At 46.0% G+C, this 21,215-nt stretch overlaps 2 protein-coding genes across 3 annotated transcripts in view; one reads left to right on the top strand and one right to left on the bottom strand.

The window, feature by feature from the left end:
- pde1a (phosphodiesterase 1A, calmodulin-dependent) overlaps window positions 1-564 on the top strand; it is a 48,838-nt gene extending 48,274 nt beyond the window's left edge. For both annotated transcript variants that reach the window (XM_062534191.1, XM_062534192.1), the window contains one exon: window positions 332-564. In XM_062534191.1, the coding sequence (XP_062390175.1) occupies window positions 332-378 (47 nt within the window). In that variant the 3' untranslated portion in view covers window positions 379-564. The remainder of the gene's footprint in view (window positions 1-331) is intronic.
- Window positions 565-1,931: 1,367 nt separating this feature from the next.
- On the bottom strand, window positions 1,932-18,765 carry ppp1r1c (protein phosphatase 1, regulatory (inhibitor) subunit 1C). The gene is made up of 7 exons (XM_062534190.1): window positions 18,375-18,765; window positions 16,792-16,852; window positions 12,662-12,693; window positions 11,528-11,594; window positions 7,368-7,598; window positions 4,969-5,190; window positions 1,932-3,553 (listed from the first exon to the last, which is right to left on the bottom strand). The coding sequence occupies exons 1-7, from the start codon at window positions 18,453-18,455 to the stop codon at window positions 3,459-3,461; spliced, it is 789 nt and encodes a 262-aa protein (XP_062390174.1). The 5' UTR covers window positions 18,456-18,765; the 3' UTR covers window positions 1,932-3,458.
- Between the last annotated feature and the right edge of the window lie 2,450 nt (window positions 18,766-21,215).

The following is a 21,215-nucleotide window of genomic DNA, read 5'->3' as shown; positions in this document are numbered from 1 at the left end:
ATTTGTATGTGTCTGTGTAAGATAGAGAGAGGGAGAGAGAGAAAGAGATAAAGAGACAAAGAGACAGAAAGACAAAGTGTGTGTTTGAGGGTGTGTACAGTATGTCTGTACAGTCCAGAGACAATCAATATAAGACAGGGAGTGAGAGAGCACCCAAGGTTGTGTACTTTTCACCACAGACAGGCCCAACCAATGACAGCGGTGTACTGTAACCTATCTCCCCCTGACCGCCATGTTATCCATCCTCACGGTGACCGCCCAGGTCCTCCAGCTGGCAGGGCGACGGCAGGTGTTTGTGTGCAGTGTTGTCACGGTGACTGTGTTGTTTCAGGAGAAGGACACCGGCCGCTCCCCGAGGAGGACACTCCGAGCCCCTGATGCCCAGCGTCGCAGGCTCCTCCGCCGGCATCACTTCTTCAGTTTGGATTTTTTCATTTGGCTACTATTATTGATATAATAATGATTATTTTATGATTATATTATTATTCTATTTTTTTGTAAATGTTTTTATGATTTCATGCTCAGTTAATTGTATTGTTATTTATTAAAGATTGTTCTGCTCTCCCTTTACACTTGTTGTTAGACTCCGTTCTTTCCTGCGTGTTGTAACTGTTCATATGCTTCTATCCAAACTGACTCAATGCACAGGGATGGTGCGGTACATGAAACAGAACACAGGGATGGTGTAATGATTGTTTTTTTGTTGTTGTGTGTAGTGTCACTATTATGTGTTATTATTGTAACTGTTAGATAGTGTACAGTGTTACTTTTATGTGTTAGTTGTTAGACTGTGTATAGCGTTAGTTGTCATTGCTAGTGTATGATGTTTTTGCCATGTGTACATTATTAGATGTTTGTTGTTGGTGTGTATTGATGGTATGTGTTTGTTATGATTGTGTATTGGTGTCATGTGTGTGTTAGTGTGTGTATTGGTGGTATATAGATACTATTAGTGTGTATTGCTGTTATGCGTGTGTTGGCGTGTGTATTGCTGTCGTGTGTGTTGGCGTGTGTATTGCTGTCGTGTGTGTTGGCGTGTGTATTGCTGTCGTGTGTGTTGGCGTGTGTGCTCTCTGGCCTTCTGAGACCGTGGTGCCCTGTGGTAGCAGAGGGGCATCAGGAGCCCTCTGGGCATGCCATTCTCTCGGGCGGGCACCCCTCCACATGCCCTTTGGCAGGAGACACGACCCAACTGATGGCAGAGGGGCAGGTTTTGGACCCAGTAGGGAATAGTGAATTATTGGCACCTCTCACCTTGATACACACACACAAACACACGCACCAATATCCACACACATCAGATGTACTTCCAGCCTTATAAATGTCTCCACAGATTCACACACATACACACACTCATGGAGACACATACTCATGCACATAGGTGAACACAGACACACACAGACACACAGACACACAGACACACAGACACACACACACACACACAGACATATACTCATACTCGGACAAGCACACAAACAAACACAAAAACCCATTTAGTCATATTCACACTCACTTAAACCACACAGACCGAGAAAAAACACACACACACACACACACAAATACACACCATAAACCCCCTCATCCCCGACTCTGACAGTTCAACACTGCAGTTCCTGCTGCTTCAGTGCGTTTCCCCTCAACAGCAGGGTCCCAAGTGAGCACTCTGTGTCTGGAGCGCTGGCGATAAAAACAGCCTCTTTCACTGCAGAGGGCCAAGCACCAGGAGCACACACACTCTCTCAACTCCCCTGCCCTCTGGTGCAGTCTTCCACGCTCCTCCCTAGATGAGCCGTCAGTGTGCCTGCAGCGCCATGATAATCTACGGTACAATTAACACATTCATGTTGTGAATGGGTTGCCTTTCACACATGTTTAGTAGTCAGAAGTCAAAAGAGATGGGATTCCAAGAAAGGGATTCAAAAAATGAATGGTAAAGCAAAGAAAGCAGGTATATATTTTTTTTTTGGTCAGGTAAAAGCCATGCATCTAAAAAAAAAATACAAAATTAAACACATTCAGGAATGAAAGCTGCCAGTTCATCAGGCAAGTATCAGATATTCCATTACATTTGTATCTCCTTTTCGAATTACAAGTTGTTCTCACTCGTGGAAATGTATCGAACTAAACAAAGAATTATTGTTTCATTAAGGGTCATTAGGACAGCACGATCAAGTCCCATCAGATAATCAATAAACTCTTCCAATTCCCTCAGACATCTGTAGTAGCTGTGTACAGACCTGAGATGCTGTGTCTACATGTAGGCAGACACAGCCTTTCACATTTGCACTACATAATCAAAATACCTGCTTATTTCTTTTAAACAAAAATTGATACAAGTTTTTTTTATATATATATATATAATAGAACCTAAATGTCTCATTCACATAGAGACAGTATTTCTAAAATTCCATTCCTTACAGTTGAATAACATTGACACAGAGGATTTCTATTTCTTGAAATAGATTATCTTGCATATGCAGTAAACTATCATTAATTATGAAGTTGTTACCGTGAAGATAACGTGACCAATATTGACCAGGTTATTCAATCAGGTTAAGGCACTATTCAGCTTCTGGTGTGTGGGTATTTTTTATTGGAACCTTTCAGAGCAAGCTGTGTGTTGCTGTGTGCTTTTCTTAAGCTCTTTGACAATTCAAGGAGGGTGGTTCTCTAGTTTAACTCAACACAACGCACAAAAGCCTGTGGTGTCATTTGGATTATATACAAAGAGGAATTCTGGCATTCGCATTTCTTGAACAATAAGATGCTCTCTTCTCGGTATGAAATAAAGATGTCTTTTTCTCAGAGTCAGGGTTTTTACTAAAGCCACTTTTACAGAATCTCATCATAAACAGTATAAATTGCGATTCCTAATGCACACCACTCCATTCACAATGTCTCACATATTCAATGCATCGACAGCCTCAATATGAAACAGCAGAAACTACAAAAATAGTACAAGTACATTTGTCAGGAATGCACACGTCTTTGCCATTCTACCGGTACAAACTCAATAAAGCTTTACTCTCTGTGATGAGAAGACATCCACCAGTCCACAGCCTGACACACCTTTTGCATGCTGCGACAGTATTGCTGTGACATTGTCATACAGGCTCTTTCAAAGCAATCATCAACACATGAAATAACAAGAACCTTTACCTAAACTGACCTAAACCTAACCCTCAACTTTAAAAAAAGGAACGGTAAGAATACCAACTAAACTGTTGAAAGGAAGTGAAGGAAACACAGAAACTGCTGATGATTTCAATGCCCGTAACTCATTGTTACTTGTTGGTCGTCAGTATTACCACTACGCCATGAATCATTTAATCATTTCAGATCACTAAAAAAAAAAAGTGAGAAATAACAGAAAAATCAAAGTTCACTTTAGAAAACAATACCCCTATAGTTAGCTCTTTTAAACCTTCATGCACCTCCGGCCCTTCCAACATGTGCATTCACTTTGCGGTTCCTTCTTCCTGTTCGCTGAGGGCCTCCTCTTCCTCAGGGAAGGGCATCCCGGACTGCGTCTGTGTCTTCAGCTGCTTCACTCCTGAACAAGCCACACAGGAGGACATCATGAGAGAAAGAGAGAGAGAGAGAATGACAGTTAAAGTAGGACACAGAGGGTCAGCATAGGACGAACAAGACAGAGAGAACGAGAGAGAACGAGAGTAGGACATGATAGCACCTCATAAATTATACAGAAGGAGAGGAGAGGACAGGAAGCAGAAGACGAGAGGACCCTGTAACTGTCAAGTGGCACCCCCTGATAACTACAACGGTAAAGCATGCCACCACATCCAGCCTCCTAAACCCAGTCCTTTTCTGAGAGCTAGCATAGTGGGACATAAAAGACCCAAGATGAGACAAAGAAATGGTTGAAGATAAAACACATTCAGTGGTGAGTCAGGCAGAACTTCAGCTGGACTAAATCTTGGGCTAATAACAGTTAAAAGGGCTTATCGCCTGGGGACTGCATCTGCGTATCTTCACTGTGATGAGACTTTCCATGTAATGGCGACATAAGGAGGTGTTTGCGACGACGCATGATGCTTAAGATGTATATGGAGGGTGTGAACAAATGTGCTGTGTGAGAGAGAGGGAGAGGGAGAGAGAGAGAGAGAGAGAGAGAGAGGGAGCGAGGGCGAGAGAGGGAGAAAGAGAGAGAGGGAGAGAGAGAGAGGTGGAGAGGGCGAGAGGGAGAGTGAGAGCACAGTGTGTCACAGAGGGGAGTCTTCTGGGATTCCATGTGCGCTTTCACAGGAACACACCATCTGGTGTGCAGACACACTGGCACAAGAGTCCACCATGTTGTTTATCTCCCTCTGCTGCTCTTAGTTAAAGTGAAATGAGGGAACGATTTGAACACTAAGTCAACCAATTTACTCTGCTGAGCCTGGCTTTGATAAATTTCTCTAAGACATGTTCTTTGTTCAAAATACTATTAGACTGGAAGGCTATCTGATGTACTAAAGTATCCTAATAACCAGTTGTCATCCCCATAGCACAAGATCAGATACCTAGCCGGCTCCTCTGACTGATCTCACAGTATAGCCTGGACTCCAGCCATAGCTAGCTGCTATTGTGCAACACCACCACCACCACCACCAGGATCCAACAGATGCGTGTGTGTGGCTGTCAGAACAAAATGTGCTGAAGACTAGCTTTGAGAACCAAGATGGACTGACTGACTTGGCAAGTACATTTACTAAGGTGCAGTTGGGCAGGTATATTGCCAAGATGCCCATGATGGACAGGTAAGTATGTTGGCAAGTGACACTTTTGAGCAGGTTCATGTACCAAGATGCCCTAGTTTAGCAGGTGATCATGTTATCCAGATATATTAACTGTGCAGGTGAACATGTTAATCAGATACATTAGCCTGCAGGTGAGTGTGTTACCCGTGTTAACTGTGCAGGTGAGCATGTTACCCAGATATATTAGCTGGGCAGGTGAGCATCTTACCTGGGGTGAAGGGGGGCTGGTGCTGGTAGGGTGTGTCTTTACGGCGCGGTGGACCTCCCACTGCTGACAGCTCCTCGGACTCGGACAGCGGGTCGAGGTGAGACAGGCCCTGGCGGGACAGCGAGGCTGGGATGGGGTGGGGGTGGGGGTGAGGTTGGGGGTGTGTGGAGTCCCTGTCCTCCACCGCACGCGCTCCGTGGCTGTCGCTCTGATGCTCTCTCCCTGTAGAGAGACAGGACGCACACACACACTATGAGTCCAGCCCGATGGACCTGACCTGGCCACCAGGGTCACCTTTCTTGACCTCTCTCACCTTTCACCGTGAGGCAGCTCATTCTCTGCCAAGGGTCACAGGTCACCTCACTCATGATTAAGAGTGGCGTTTGGAGAGCACTGACATGGAATTAATGTTACATGAACGTAAACAAGACAGTGCTACTGTAGCTCGGCTAACAGGCTACTTTAACTTGACTAATATTGAGATACACACAGACAGAATCAGCTTGTCAAAGCCACATTACCACCACCTCTCTCCCCACAAACATTCTTCACATCACAACTACACCATATATTTCTACTTAATACAGTGTGAGTACTTGCCTACTACATGTATTGCATAACCTTACTCTTGATAAATGTATCTATTTACATTATTTAACATTTTATAAACAATGGAAGATCAGAAAACAAATGCAATCTAGCTATTAAAAAACATAATAGACAGATACCCAGCAGTTAATAGCTTCAAGCCATTAAAATAGTTATCTCTTTATTTATTTTCCAATATGTTCAAGAGAGTCTGCAATCAATCATTCCATAACCGAATGCTAAACAAAAATACACAACAAAGAAATGAGTGATACGGCATGTTGCAGAAAATATGCTGCACATATTTTTGGCCTGACAGAGAGAGTATGCAGAGTTAAAAGGGCCTGAGTGACGAACACCTCTAACAGACAGCTATTAATAAATGAACAACTCATTTTTGGAGTTCTAATTTAAGCAGTAGAAAATATTCAACAAGCTAGGTTGAAGGTACAGTCAGAGAATGGCTGGATGGAGGATTATGGATTATGGACACACTCTATGGAGTCTACGAGATTACAATGTACAATGTATTGTGATTATTGTGTGTGTGTGCGTGTGTGTGTGTGTGTGTGTGTGTGTGTGTGTGTGTGTGTGTGTGTGTGTGTGTGCTGTGCTATTAGGTTACTGTAGGAGGGAATCAGAGAAATGCTTCAGTCAAAGTGAGGAAAGTAAAAGTCCAGAAGTGCTGTACAGATACAGAGTGAAGACACTAGTGGGAGGTTATCGAGAAATTGTCGAGGGGCTTGACAAGTTTTTCTGCTGACACTCTGAAGCCTCTGGTGACTCTCCTGCATGGAAATATACGTAAAAAGGAAAAAATAACAATAACGACAAACACAAACCATAACCACAACAACAACAACAACAACGACAAAAGAGAGAGACAAACAAAAGGTGATTAGCCAAGTCCAGTCACAACACACCTGGAGTGTTCAATATACAACCCAGAGAACAGCTGAGTCTGGTACGGACCCAGACCTCAGATCCGGCCGAGATGCGGCCCACATGCGGCCCAGTTCTGGCCCTGATCCGCTTCAGGCTCAGCCGCTCTCTGTGGACTCATGTTGTTGTATACAGTGACAGCGGAGGACAGTGACTCTACTACATGCATTCAGTTGTGTTGTGTCTGTGTCCTCTTGCTCCTAAACTCAGCACAGGGAACATCCAGACACTGTAGACCGAGACCACAGCCGGTCCACATCAACTGAAGGCTTAACTCTGTGGTAGCACGCTCAGCTCAGCTCCTCTCTGCTGCCCTCTAAGAGTGTGGAAATCGAATCTTGCGTTGAGCAGAGGTGAAAAGTCCACCGCCAGGAAGTCGACATTCATCCTGGTATGCCGTGTTTAGCGTCTGGACAATTTACAGGCAGAGTTCCTCGACCGGGAGGTGGTTCCCGGAAAAGGAAGTCTGCAGAGGCCGCCTCAGGGCCCTAGATGGAGCAAACGCTCTGCAGCACATTTTCCTTCTCAACCTGAACTTTCCCACTTTCTAACATGCATGGGAGAGGGAATTCTTTGGAACGACGTACTGTACAGTTAGGGGATGAACAGTGTGGAGATGAGAGGAAAGATGCTGTGTCCACTATCACTTCCCGGTATCGAACATACCGTCTTCAACTGCATGTTCAACAATGCAATTGCACTTCCAATAGAAACACACAGCATGTTCTATTCCAGAAGGTTCTCTTATGATTCATATGGGCTCACAGCTAACATGTCACAGAGGAGCTGGATGGATAGTTTTCCTCAGTCATGCAGGTGAGAGTGATGGAGCTCCTTTGGGGTGGTCAGGGGGCCTGGACTGGACTTACCCCCAGCAGCAGTGCTGCCGCCCGGGCCGCCCTGTGTGCCGAGGGGCTGGCTGACCCGCGCGTCATTGCCATTGGGCTCGGGGCAGTTGTGGTTGGCCCACGGCGGGGCGGCGGCGCTGTTGCCGTAGCGCTGCGCCGTGATTGGGCTGGGCGTTTCAGGGCTGTCGGCGAGTCCCGCCTCCTGCCGCTGCTCCTGCCTCTGAAAGTGCTGCTCCACCACCAGCTGCAGCTCTGCAGTCCGGCGAGCACAGGGGGAGAGACGGCACAGGTCCACACACACACATGCACACACACACACACACACACACACACACATACATGTACACACACACATGCACGAACACACACTCACACACATGCACACACACACACACACACACATATCCATACACAAACACACACACATGCACAGACCAACAAACACACACAAACACACACACACATGCACAGACCAACAAACACACACAAACACACACACACACACACACACACACAAACAAACAGACGCACACACAGACACACACACACACACACACACACACACAAAGAGACCAACAAACACACACAAACACACACACACACACACACACACACACACACACACACGGACAGACAGACAGAGACACAAACAGCCCACCACACACACACCAACAAACACACACACACACACACGCAAACAGACAGATACATGCACACACACAGATCAACACACACACACACACAGACACACATCCATGCACACACACACACACACACACACACACACACACACACAGGGGCTGTCAGCCCACATCTAAACAGTGCTCCCCATCCCAACATACCCCATTCCACCCCGCTGTATTTCTCCCCCTCCCTCCTCCACCCATACACTCTCCTTTTTTTTACACACGCTGCTGTTTCTAAGCCCAGCGCTCCAGCAGTAGTCTCCCGTGGACATGTTTCCAGCTGCTGTGTTGTTGAGGGTCCAAGTGGTACTGCATGCCTCTGAGGCAGGAACACTTCTAATTACCAATAATTCAAAACAGTTCGCTATGGCTACACTACGCAACTTTCCATCTGTGGCATAAATTGCCGCATGTAACTAAATTATCCACAGCTTCTTCCTATGGGCATTCATACCCTCATTTGTTACGGGAGGGGTATTAGCACACAGACAGAGAGTATACTGCTGAGATGCACACAAAACGGTGTGGGCAAGGTTACTGCTTATGAAAGTCACAGTCCACAGAATGCCGGAATCTTCTAGAAAACAATTGTGTAACGCTGACGAGGCTGAATTCATTGGGTATCAGATGAAGCGATAGGAGGTCAGGATTACATATGAGCCCTATGTGAGAGACTAATGTCTGCTGTATGATGCATAGAATGGGGAAATGATATGTAAAAAAGGCCGTCGCAAAGGAAGCAACACAATAAAAAAAAAAAAAAAAAGCATGATACACATAGAAGCGCACATCCATATTGTAACCTAAAAGCGTCCAAGACGAAACCAACACTCATACACTCACACAGTCTGTGGTGGCACGTCTGTTAATCATAACACCCTTGTAAATAAACTAACAATGGCGACCTTTTACAACTTCCCACACACACACTGGCAACTCAGTAATACACATACACACACACACACACACACACACACGCAGGCACACACCAACCACGTCACTGCCAACTACGTCACTGCCTTGAGTGGTCTCGCCCATCATGATCTATGTCCACATCGTACAAGCAAGATACATACTGTGAAATGTCAAGGCATGACAGAGGGGGGTCTGAGTCAAGCATGTAAACAGTCATGCTCCATCTTGGTTCGGAGTATATTCACATTCACAGACAAATATTTGTTACTTATCTAAAGTGACACAACAAGCATGGATGATAATATTATTCACAGTACAGAGCACTCCAATCCGTGACCTCAGGGCTGATTTAAAGCAGAATATTTATCCAGCTGAACCGCGGAAAAGGAGCTTGATCGCCCCGAAGGAAAAGGATGTGATCAGCGTGTTCTCCTCACTGAGGGCAAACTCCTGCGTTTGAATAAGTCATGGACTAGACTTCACAGAGAAAGCACACAGTATACCACCACTGCACAGTAAACCTCTACTCTGAATTGCCCAGTAATTTCAGATACACACAGGAGAGGGATTTCATTTCTTGTGCTGTATACAGTAGGTAGGTGATTTACCACGGTGACAAATGAATCAACAATATCCAAAAAAAAACGTCACTGACAGAGCAGCCTTTGTGATCTTCTCATTGTGGGTATCAAGCTGGCACTTTCCTTCATCTGTGTTTTGTTGAATTGTGTGTGTGTGTGTGTGTATGTGTGAGACAGTAAGTAAGAATGAATGTAAATATTGTAGGAAAGAAAGAATGCTGGAAAGAAGAAAAAAGTGGACTAAGAAACTGTGACTATCCAACTTGTTTTCTTCCGTAAATAACTGACATCAGTCACTCCAAGGGGTTTGTCTTAGCCTCAGTAAACTCTCCCGCCTGACCTGCGAGTCCTGTGCTTCTGTAAGGTGAGCAGTGTAACGTCAACAGCAGGCAGCAGAGCAGACAGACATCCACAAGCCCAACCCCACCACCCTCACCACCCCCACCACCACTACCACCGCCGCCCTTGGTGGGATGGGATGAGTGCCGATGTACTTAATGAGATTTGAAAGGATGCTGAGTGGTCACTCATTACAGAGAGCACTGCTCCGACGGCCGCCTGTCCATTTGAGAGCTTGGGGGCGCACTGGAAGGATCCGTAGATCAATAGCAGAAGCTAATGTGTATTTAGCACGTCCATTACAGGAAATGCCTTGGCCATGAGTCAGCGAATCAGCCATTTTGTGCTGTTTCATATATGTCTGACAGCGGGCACTGGTACCAGCGCTGGGAGCCAAGACTCCCCTCCAGTCCAAGCGTTCTGCCCTTTTTCCTTAAACAACCAACAACATCGACAGACCACTAACAGAAAAGTCGTTGTTCATTCAATGACTTGAGATCCCATGATGAAATAGGCATGATGCGTTCATAATGGCGAGGCGGATTTGAGAACATGTGCCGTTTGTGCGGGCTGGATTTCGCTTCCTTTTCCAACGACGTCCATTGACCTCTGCGCTCATCTCTGTGATTACCTAGATGTGCCGTGCAGTCCGACAATCCAGCCTCGGCGGTGCCATGAAAAACACGATCCGTTCTAATTCCAGCAGAATTAGAGAGATGAATCGTTGAGTCTTTGAGATGAATCTAATGTTCGACATCTGTTTTTCCTCTGTAAACAATTGCGGCCTAACAGTGTTGATTCCTTATTTGGAATGCTAACATACAGTACCGAGACCTCTTCTGCTCCCCCTTTGGTAAGAAGCCTGCACCAAACACTTTCCTGCAAGCTACTCATTAAGAGTCTTAGAAAGACAAACTTCAGCATAATAAAGAAATGAGGCCAAACAAAATGTTAAGAGATGCGGGAGATGCTGGAACAGAAATAGACAAACTCAAGGGGCAAACAAGGCTGATCAAATGTAGGATGCCAGCAGCCAACCAAATGTTTTTAAATGTTAGCACAGGGATAGACTCAACACAAAATACCTGAATGTGTGAGAAGCAGCGTAGCAAATATTGTGCAGTGTAGTACAGTATATCCCTTTGTGTGTGTGTGTGTGTGTGTGTGTGTGTGTGTGTGTGTGTGTGTATTTGTATGTATGCGCATAGATATACATAATCCTGACAGCATGTACTGTTGGTCTGGGTCTGTGTGAATATTTATGTATGAACACATATGTGTGTGGATAATTGGTGCATGGAAATCTATGTGTTTACATGTAAAGGGGTGGGTGTATAGCTTACATTATGCATGTGTGCATGTAGGTGTGAGCGTGGATATGTGAGTGTATGCGCCTGTGTTTGTGTACGTGAGTGCATGTGCCTGTGTTTGTGCATGCCAATGTGTATGCTTGTGTGTTGTGTGTGGGTGTGTGTGCTTGTGTGTGTGTTTATTCATGTCTGCACATGTGCCCTTGTGTAAGTTTGTGCATGCAAGTGTATATGCTTGTATGTATGTATGTATGTATGTATGTATGTTTGTGTGTGAGTGTGAGTGTGAGTGTGTGTATGTGTGTGTGTGTGTGTGTGTGTGTGTGTGCGTGTGTGTGTGTGAAGAGCACCTCTCATGGTGGGCGGTGTGTAAACACTTTGCTTCCTCTGTGCAGGGGAGAGCTGCGTGCCGGGAGCCTACCGGGTTGGCGGCGGCGGCGGCAGCAAGGAGAGAATGGAAAAGAACAGCATGAGAGCACAGATCTGATTTCAGCCGCCTCCCCCTCCCCCTCCCCCTCCCCCTCCCCCTCCACCATCACCATCCCTCATCCCCCTCCAACACTATTTCAGGAGCTCTGTCCCTCTCAGGTAATCAATGACAACCGCATCAGAGAGAGAGAGAGCGAGAAAGAGAGATAAAGACAGAGGGAGAGAGTGAGAGAGCGTCCTCCATACCACACCACAGACCAGTCTAATGCTCAGGGCTATAGAACTCGGCCTACAGCGGGCGTTCACATCAACACACTTTTTCTTTTTACCTTCCAAACGCAAAAATTCCAAAGTGATGAGTGTTGAAAAATACAGTATGCAGAATATATGATAGAAATGGATTGCGTATGTTTTGCATGACTAAATATAGAGGCAGTTAAACTAATGACTCATTGTATGAAAAAAAACATGACCTCAGAAATTATTTTATTATATTACTATCACTATTTTTTTTCTTGTGAGTCCTTGCATTTGTAAGAGAGTCACTTAGTTTTCTGCTTACATCGCACTCAAATGGCCAGGCACGGGTGTAGCGGTCAGTTGGATTTGAGTGCCCGGAGGTGAAAAAAGTGTGTTAGTGCGATCGCCCCTTTAATGCACACGTCTGCGGGCCAGTTAGTGGGGCACACACACAGAGAGGCTTTAGTGGGAAAATGCAATAGGAGTCCTGTGTCGGCACTCGGTAGAGAGCAGAGAGCACTGCAGTATAACGAGGCTGGAGAGGATGCTCTGCACACATTCTCTCATATTCAGCTCATGTACACGTCTCTGTCTCTGTCTCATTTTCAGGGACTTTGTGTCTGCCTTTGAACTGCGCTATAAAAGCGAAGGCAGTTGAAAGGAGCATAAAACACAACCTACCATACAGTATGCAAATTTATTTCAACACATTTAAAATACATTATCTAAATCTGTATTTTGTAATCTTTCATAAAGACATGCAAGATAAAGAACATGAAATAACATGAAGTACATTGCGTGAGAAATCAACATACCTCTCCCTGGCCACTGGGTGTCTGTTTGTCATCTATAAAAACAAACACACACATGTATGACTCATCCTGGCCATTTCCTGTCCGAGCGTTCACATGGATATCTAACGAAATCGGCCTGTCCAGCCAGACAACAGGGTCCCGGTTCTGCAGACGCAATATTTCTACCAAGATCATAACCTGCTTAGTCATGCTTGTATACTGCCCAGGTGAATCATCTGTGATCTAAAAACATAGTGTCCATGTAACAACAGGGACAGCTAACATGGCAGAAAAACAGACTCCCTAAAGAAGCTGCAACTAAACAGGACCATCATGCCCCTCAAGACCACTTCATGTGTAATTGCAACCTCCTAGTCTGAACCATGATCTTTGACTTTGTGAATGTGAAAAAGAAAGACTTTAGATCTAGGGAGCACTCTGTCAAATAGATAGTCAGACTCGTTCTCCAGAGATTTAGACCCAGAACACATTGCATTGATCACTCTCTCAGCCTTAACGACCTTTAGTGAATTGGAATCGACCTGACTTGCCTGGCACAAACTGTCTGCAGAGATGCGCCTGACAAAAATGACAAGCACTGGTCATTCCCTTCAGTTGAACTGATACTCTTTAAGTCTGCTTTATACTGTAAACAAACTTACACTCATTGACTATGTTTTTCAGAGAGGTGCAGAGGTTACACAACTGCAGAGAGCTTGTGCTTACATAACCATGATTTGTTGACACATAGACTACATTTTGTGAAGCCGTGTTATGCGATTTTCCGGCCAAGACTAAACCATCCCAAAATTATGCCTGTTTTGACTAAATGGAAAACTTAGTCATCCACTGATGGAAATAATCATCATTAAATCTATACGGGAGGGGGAAAAATGGACACTAACAAGTTCTTTGGCCACTAGTTAGGCTACACAACAAAATCCCTTATAAAAGTAGGGGAAACATGGGTAGAAATATGGATGAAAGTGATCCATCCATGACTAACACGTTCATAAACACTAGGAAAAGCGGGAAATTATGACGCTTCCCCTACAACCGGCTTCCAGTGAACCCAGGAAAGAAACCCTCGGAACGGTCCCTGGTTTCGCGTGAAGCACCTAAACAGCTCCTGCTCCAGCTTTTATAGCTACTCCAGCCGCTCAGGGAAGCCTAGGAACGAGCCTGTTTATGGCCTGATTAAACCGTGAGCGGCGACACGGCTAGCTGAGAAAAAAGAACACAGCAACCTGTTATACACACGACTTTGCCAAAGGGGCCTGTTTTATGACTTTGACTTCGTCAGGACACCAATCTGAAGTAGGCCTACAAACATGCGGACGTTATTAACTGAGAAGCATTGTGGAACAGCGGCAGCTACCAGCGCCCGTAGGTTTGGAAAGGCTTCAGTGCGTTGTATAGTAATCAGGAGCACCGGGGGTAATGCGTCCAAGCTGCTGGGCTTCAGAGAGCCCTTCCCTGAGAACCATGCTGAGAACTGTAAAGAAATCTCTCAGATATCGTGCGTCACGTCACAGAGCAGTCGTGTGACGCAAACGTTTATGAATCTACAGAAATGGGCCCTATTTAACGAGACAAACTCAGTGTTTTATTTTTTATTTTTTTTGCTCTATGTGGTGAGGGAGAAATACCAGCTGGACAAAGGACTGCTTGTTGTTTGAATGCTGCTCTGTACGGCGCTCCCACGCACATTCACGTCCAGAAAAAGAGGAAAATAAGCCCCAGTCCACCACTCCAAGCACACAGCCACGCCAGTCCAATAGGCCCCTATGTGTGTGAGAACCTCACCAGCGCACACATACACTATATAGCCCGATCAGGAGCTGAAGTGGTGGAAAATAAACACATCTCAGGCCGATGCCTCCGATACATCTATCCATGGAGGGTGCGCAGCCAGCTAACATAGGCTACAGCAGGCCGGGCACAGCTCGGAAAACTAAGACCCAAGGAGGGAAAAAGAAATCACACTTTGGAAACAACCGAGGGTTTGGAGAGCGAGCCATCCACAGAGCTCCATTCTGCACTGGAGTGAAATAATCACTGGCTCTGGTGCACCGGAGGGAGGTCCCATTGGCAGCAATTACATAAGGATGGGGGGTATTATAGCCTAGCTAGCGCTTTGGCTGTGGAGGGAGTGTGGTATGAACACAAACGCCTGCAGGGAAAAGGAGTTAGCTGAGGGGAGGAGAACTGGACCAACTTTCCTCACAGACGATAGGCCACAGAGGCCAATGAGACCCATTTCAAAACTGCATTTGCACACTAGTGGGCGGATAATATGGCTCGCTTCTGTTGGCAATTCTTCAAAGACAGACAACCAGAGAGGACTGCCAGTGGCAGGCCAGTGAAAAGATCATGAGTAAGCATGATCCCCTGCTGATTCACAGCTTAGCCGATACCAATAAGAGAGCGGCACTTGTTTGATGGACATGGTTGATGGGCAGTTCCAACAGCAAGCCAGGAAAAGTTACCTCAAAGAAAAAACATGATCTGAATCGATCATTGTATCCATTGTCCAACTGGGGCTGTTAGATTACCAGCTCTGGTTTTTACAAAGGTTAGGCCTGTCACGGATGACAGAGACAGTTTTGACACCACACCTCTTTAAAGCAACACTAAAGCACTTTTCCTCTGTTGCACAAACGCTATTTGTTTATCCAGCAAATAACGATGTCCACAGACAAGGTAGAGTATGTTGCATGGTTTTATGAAAGTATGATATATTGCGACATTGAAGCAAGTCAAATTTGTAGTTTCTCATGCCGTATTCCATTGTACTACAGAACCGCTACCCGATCTGGTAAACTTGCATGGTGCGGTTTTTATGGGACAGAGGGTCACAAAGCGAATGCAGAAGTGCTGTTCACCCTGTTACGAGTTGATGAACCACTGAAATGATTTTGGGAATATTATTTGAAGGTACAAAAAACTCTTTAGAGTTGCTTTAAGTGAAGGTAATTAGAGTTGAGATGTTCTCCGACTGTCCTGTTTAAAATAATCTCATATTGTCACATACTGACTCAAAATCTTGCACGTTAAATGGTGACAATATGATTCAACTGTGAGAGGATAAAAGACAAGAAGTCTTTTCAGTTGTTCAGCACCAGAGTATGTACTGAACTCGCTTGAAATCAAGTACATCATGGCCAGTGTGTCTTCAGCTCTTTAGTTTGTAACAGATGTTAGGTTGAAAGGATCCGAGGAGTACTGACAGTTCTGCTACAAAATGGCTGATGATATGGGGTCTAAAGGGCAGAACACCGAGTCGTTCTGTTGTACAGTGTTCCGGCCGTGGACGTGACAGACCGTGAAATGGGTGGTGGCGTTCCTGCGGCGGCTGCGTCGTCGGATTTGCCGCCAACCCACTGACACCATATGCTGACGCCACATGGAGGGATGTTTGTGCTGATACCGGCCGGCAATCCCGACGTCACACACTCACACACACACACACACACACCCACACACACACACCCACACACACACACCCACACACACACACACACACACCCACACACACACACACACACACACACACACACACACACACACACACACATGCTACACTGCATTGCACTCAAGGTTAGATGACAGAACACTGAATCTCTAGTGAACTCAGCCACCCCCCCACCCCGTGCAGCCACCCAACCCCCAGGTGGCTCTCAGCATGAGACAAAACATTCCCCTGCATCATCACATACACTACTGATTAAACATTAAGGTCATGCTTTGAAATGTCTTTGTCTCAATGCCTGTGAATGTAAAAAAAACAGCCTTGATTGAAGCAGCATATGAGAAGAGTGCGTTAGTCTTAGTTTACCAACATTAGCAGAGCTCATTTGTATGGTAATTATGTTGATGGGAAACAAATTCATATTCAACCCCTGCATTCCAATTCTGTCAGACTAATCACAATCTAAATTGCCAATCACACATGATTTCAAACAGAACTCATAATATCAAGAGTGCAATAAGTGGGACAATACGGTGCAAAATGTCTGCCTTAAGTGTCTCTAAACCACTTGTTCTAAATGTCTCGCTGGTGTGAAAATTGAAATTTCACAGCTAATTTCTTTCAGCTTAGCCCCTCCAACCTAATGCATGTACTGTACAGATGACTAGATCAGTCTCACCGGCTGCGTTTGGATCATTGTAGATGACCAGGGTGGCAGGCGTGGGTCTTCTCTTGCGGATCTATAGAAGGACAGAGAGGGTTTTTTTCTCATTACATTTGATAAGCAGTCACGTCCATTAAGTCACCTTGATCCTGTCAAACATCATCCTAGCCAAAGCATGTGTTGACTACAGTATTTCAAACCTCATACCAGAATCAGCCCCACTTTATTTGGATAGTCCATCCACAGCACAGAGAATCTACAGCTGCTCAGATTAGCCAGTATCTGCTGACAGTGTGTTAGCTACAGTATATGGTTAAGGTTATGGTTGGATTTGTTTAAGGTGATATTCAGAAATGGTTCAAAACCAATTTTTCACGCTGAACATGAATCTTGAACAGATGATCAGTTTAGTCTCTATGGTCTCTATAGGCGGGCTATCCAAGTGAAGCGTAAGCGTTACGCCCAGAATCTGATAAACCAGGACATTGGCCAGAAACAGAGCATCCTCCGTTCCCAGAACTTCCACAGGCCTCTGCACGCACATGTGTGTGTGTTTATGACACACAGAGACTGAACGTCAATTGAATCAATAAGAAGAGAAGATAAGTGGGGGAAGGGTACCAGTCAACTACAATGCTGTGCCCCGACATGTCCAATAAGATATGATCTCATCTTAGAAAGCCCCAATTCATCCTCAACCAAGGACATCGCGATCAATGGAAAAAGCGCTTGAAGAGCAGCAAAAAAAAAGGAGAAAAGAAAAAAAGAAAGAAAAGAAACCTTTCACCTGCAACCTCTTTCATTTTCATTTTCACGCCTGTTCGGTGATATAGTTGATGAGGCACAGCGGAAAAGGCCTGAGAGAGCCTGTTCTAATGGCGCTCTTAGTCAGCACCGCCAGGCCCCAAACTGATTGGCCACTGACCCGACATCATCATAATTTTTCTCCCCAGCACTTCGTTGTTGTCCCACCGTCAGCAAAAGTTCACCTCAGATAAAAGAGAGAGGCTCACCGTGTCTGTCAGAACAGCCGCTTTGCGTGCAATGCTTCTCATTATACAGAATGACAGTTCCACAATGATGCACAGTGTGGACACTGACAGTATGGGGTTTGTGCTGTTTGAGCATTTACTTTTCTAGAATAGCAAAGGATCATCAGTCGACATACTTTTTTCTCCTTCTTATAACACTTGACACACAGAAGAAAAAGAAAGAAAGAATGAAAGAGAGAGAGAGAGAGAGAGAAAGAAAGAAATCCTGCTCTCCACACAAAAACACCCCACACAGCAGAACTGTGGCATAGACTACCATTAGCTCTAATCTCTATAATGTGCCCATACTGCGAAATAGATTTACCAGCAACCTGAACAAAGCAGAGCCTTTTGAGTGGGTCTCTAGAGAAGCCCAATCCCTCATCCCCACCACTCTCTCTCTCTCTCTCTCTCACACACACACACACACACACACACACACACACACATACTCCATTATCCTGAGAGGAATAGGAGCTTTCCCAATCCCCCTCTCCCTCTCTCTCTCTCTTTCTCACCTTCTCTCTCTCTCTCTCTCTCTCTCTCTCTCTCTCTCCCTCTACTCACATGTTCGGCGGCCTGCGGGTCCAGCTGGCTCTGGAACAGTGGCACAGAGAACTGGATCTTCTTGGGACTGTTGGGCTCCATGTTTTCCACGCAGGACACGCAGAGCGCGACAAGAGACCCGCGAGAGGAGGGAGGGAGCGAGTGAGCAAGTGAGGGAGGGAGGGAGGGAGCGGGAGAGAGAGAGAGAGACAGAGAGAGGGCGAGAGACACTGAGAGTGAGAGTAAGAGAGAGAGAGAGGAAGAGAGAGAGAGAGAAGAGCTACTACTGGTGTGCAGCTGTGTGGCCAAGCTTACAGCAGCAGCAGCAGCAGCAGCAGCCTCGTCTCTGGCCCCCACCTCTTATGAACACTCTGACTGCTCTTCCTGGACCGCCCGCCTTCCTCCTGCTCCACTCAGAGGGAGAGGAAGAGAGAGAGAGAGAGAGAGAGAGAGAGGGAGAGAGAGGGAATGAGGGAGGTGTATATGTATATGTACAGAGAAATGAGAGGGAGGAGAGAGGCAGAATAGAGCAAGGACAAAGACGAGAAAAGAATAAAATAATAAAAGATTCAGAAAAAAGAGGAGAGGAGAGGACGGGGAAGAAAACAAAGAGAGAGAGAGAAAGAGAATCGTTCCACTTCTGTCAAGTCCCGGCCCAAAGAAAAAGACAAAACAAAACAAAAAGACAAAACACAAACAAAAAAAGCGATGCAAATTTCTTCCTCCGACTTTCTTCCACGAAACCTCACAAATCACGCAGATAATAATGAAGCGTGGCCACACTGCTCTGAAGATTCTCAGTGTCCAGCACCCGTCCTCCTGCACTCGGACTCGAGACTCCCAGCAGCGCTGTCCCAGGTCCTCTTCGCGCAGGACTCCCTCTCGGCTCGGCTACCTCCCACGATGGGCTGGTCGGGGCTGGACAGCAGTGGGCTGGGCTGGGCTGGGCTGGGCTGGGCTGGGCTGGGCTGGGCTGCGCTGGGCAGGGCTCCTATCTGTGAGATACAGCTCTGCCTCCTCCCTCTCTCTCCCCAGTATCATTAGCGGCGCTCACAGAAGTGCAATCTAAGCCCCCATCGGGACCTGCTGATGCATCCTCCATTATTGATGATCCAAGTTCAGGAAGCTGCTGCTGATTTTTTCTCCCCTTCTCTGCTCTCTCTCTCTCTCTCTCTACCTCCCTTCCTCCCTCACTCCTTCTCTCTCTCTATCTCCCACACTTCCCTCCCTTTTCTTTTTCCCAGGCCAGAGTAAACCTGAAGACAAGAAGAGACTGTGTGTTTTATAATGCAGGATGTCCTCAATCAACTGTGGCACATCATTCGTAGATTTTTTAATTATTCAAAATGACTTCTGTGGAGACATATGCATCAATGTCATCACGGGGGCCCTTATTTTTAGGCTGACCTGGCTAATATCATTAGTGTGGCAGGTTTTGCGCGTAATAATTAAGTCTAATTATACAATTCCGAAGAATGGACATTTATTAAGCCAACCTCACGCAGTGTTAATGAGAGAACTTGTAGAAACTATAAAAGCTCCCACGCCATGCATAGACCCTGCTCTGAAAGGGCAATCTCTTTGCTCGTTGGCTGAAGATCCCAAATTAAAAAAAGAACATGGAGGTCAGGAGGGAAAGTTCCAACAGATTAACTATTAACAAAATGAACGAAATTAATTTTCTCCAAGTGAGCCCTCAGAACCTCTCCACTCCAACACAACACTGTAGCAACTGATAGAGGATAACCAGACGACACTGTGCAGGACATTCGACACACACACACACACACACACATGCACACAGCCCTATGTGTTTGGGAATACTCGCTGTACAGTTCCACTGCATATCATAAGTGCTTCGAAAACACTGCAGCGGGACGAGATGTTTGTTTTCTTATTTCACCACCGGTCAACAAGTCCACCTCTGTAGCTGCTGCCCTCTGGCTGTAGTGGCCCAGCGCTTGTTTGTGCCAGTGCGTCAATGGTGCCCATTAAGAGGGCATGAGGTCATCCCCCCCCTGTGCCCAAATACACCTCAGGAACACCTGATGCACCTCAGGAAATGCCAAGGAGTTAGAGTAAAGCTTTCAGGGGGGCGAAGGGCTGAAGTGTGGCCAAATGACCATGGCCCAGGGCTTGATGTTGAGGGCAAGGCTGGTGCTGGAGGTGTCCCGTGGGTGTCGTGACTTCAAATGCGGGGTTAACCTCAATCAGGATTCTGGAGGAAATATCTGTTGCAAGTGAGGTCATCGGTTTGCTTTGGGTTGCCAATTTTCTTTCTTTCCTTTTTTTTTTTTTTTTTTACCTGCCCAGGAAAAGTGAGTTTTCCAAAACACACACCCAACAAACTACACACACACACACACACACAACAACAACAACACGCCACAACACATCACACACAACACACACACCACAACACAGGCTCCCTTGTGTCCCTTCCCAGAAACGAGAGGGAGTGATGGCAGGGGTGAGGAACAGTGGGACACTGAGCGTGTAGACATGCAGGGTGCACACCAGTCCGCCAGACTCCTTCCCCTGAATGCACAGCAATCTTCTGGTGCCAGCAGCCAGGACACGGCAGCTCCACATGCCAACACTCAAAAGGCTGCTGGGGAGAAACACACTAGGCAAAACTAGCTTGGCACAATTCATTCTTTTGAAAGTTACTACACATTTGGGGGGGCGGGATAGGAGGGGGGGGTTAAAAAAAAAAAAAAAAACAGTCTCAAATGATCTCAGACGTACTTGAGGCTTGGTCCTCCTTGGATACATTTAGCGAGCACTTATTATTATCATGGTGATACCTGAGCGCTCAATGACACTTGTGTGTCAAACGGACGGGCAGTTCTCCTCAGCCGT

The sequence above is a fragment of the Sardina pilchardus genome, chromosome 4 (assembly GCF_963854185.1).
Source record: "Sardina pilchardus chromosome 4, fSarPil1.1, whole genome shotgun sequence".
NCBI classification, from domain to species: Eukaryota; Metazoa; Chordata; class Actinopteri; order Clupeiformes; family Clupeidae; genus Sardina; species Sardina pilchardus.
Note: the sequence above shows the minus strand (reverse complement) of the source record. Positions and strands in the feature narration are given on the sequence as shown.

What these genes read in the sequence shown, in the direction of transcription:
- ppp1r1c (XM_062534190.1), bottom strand. Translation starts at nt 18,455, where the DNA reads ATGGAGCCCAACAGTCCCAAGAAGATCCAGTTCTCTGTGCCACTGTTC. An exon ending in CAATGATCCAAACGCAGCCG is followed by an intron (nt 12,694 to 16,791) that starts GTGAGACTGATC and finishes TTGTTTTTATAG; the next exon opens with ATGACAAACAGACACCCAGT. An exon ending in CCAGCCCCCCTTCACCCCAG is followed by an intron (nt 3,554 to 4,968) that starts GTAAGATGCTCA and finishes TGGCTTGTTCAG; the next exon opens with GAGTGAAGCAGCTGAAGACA.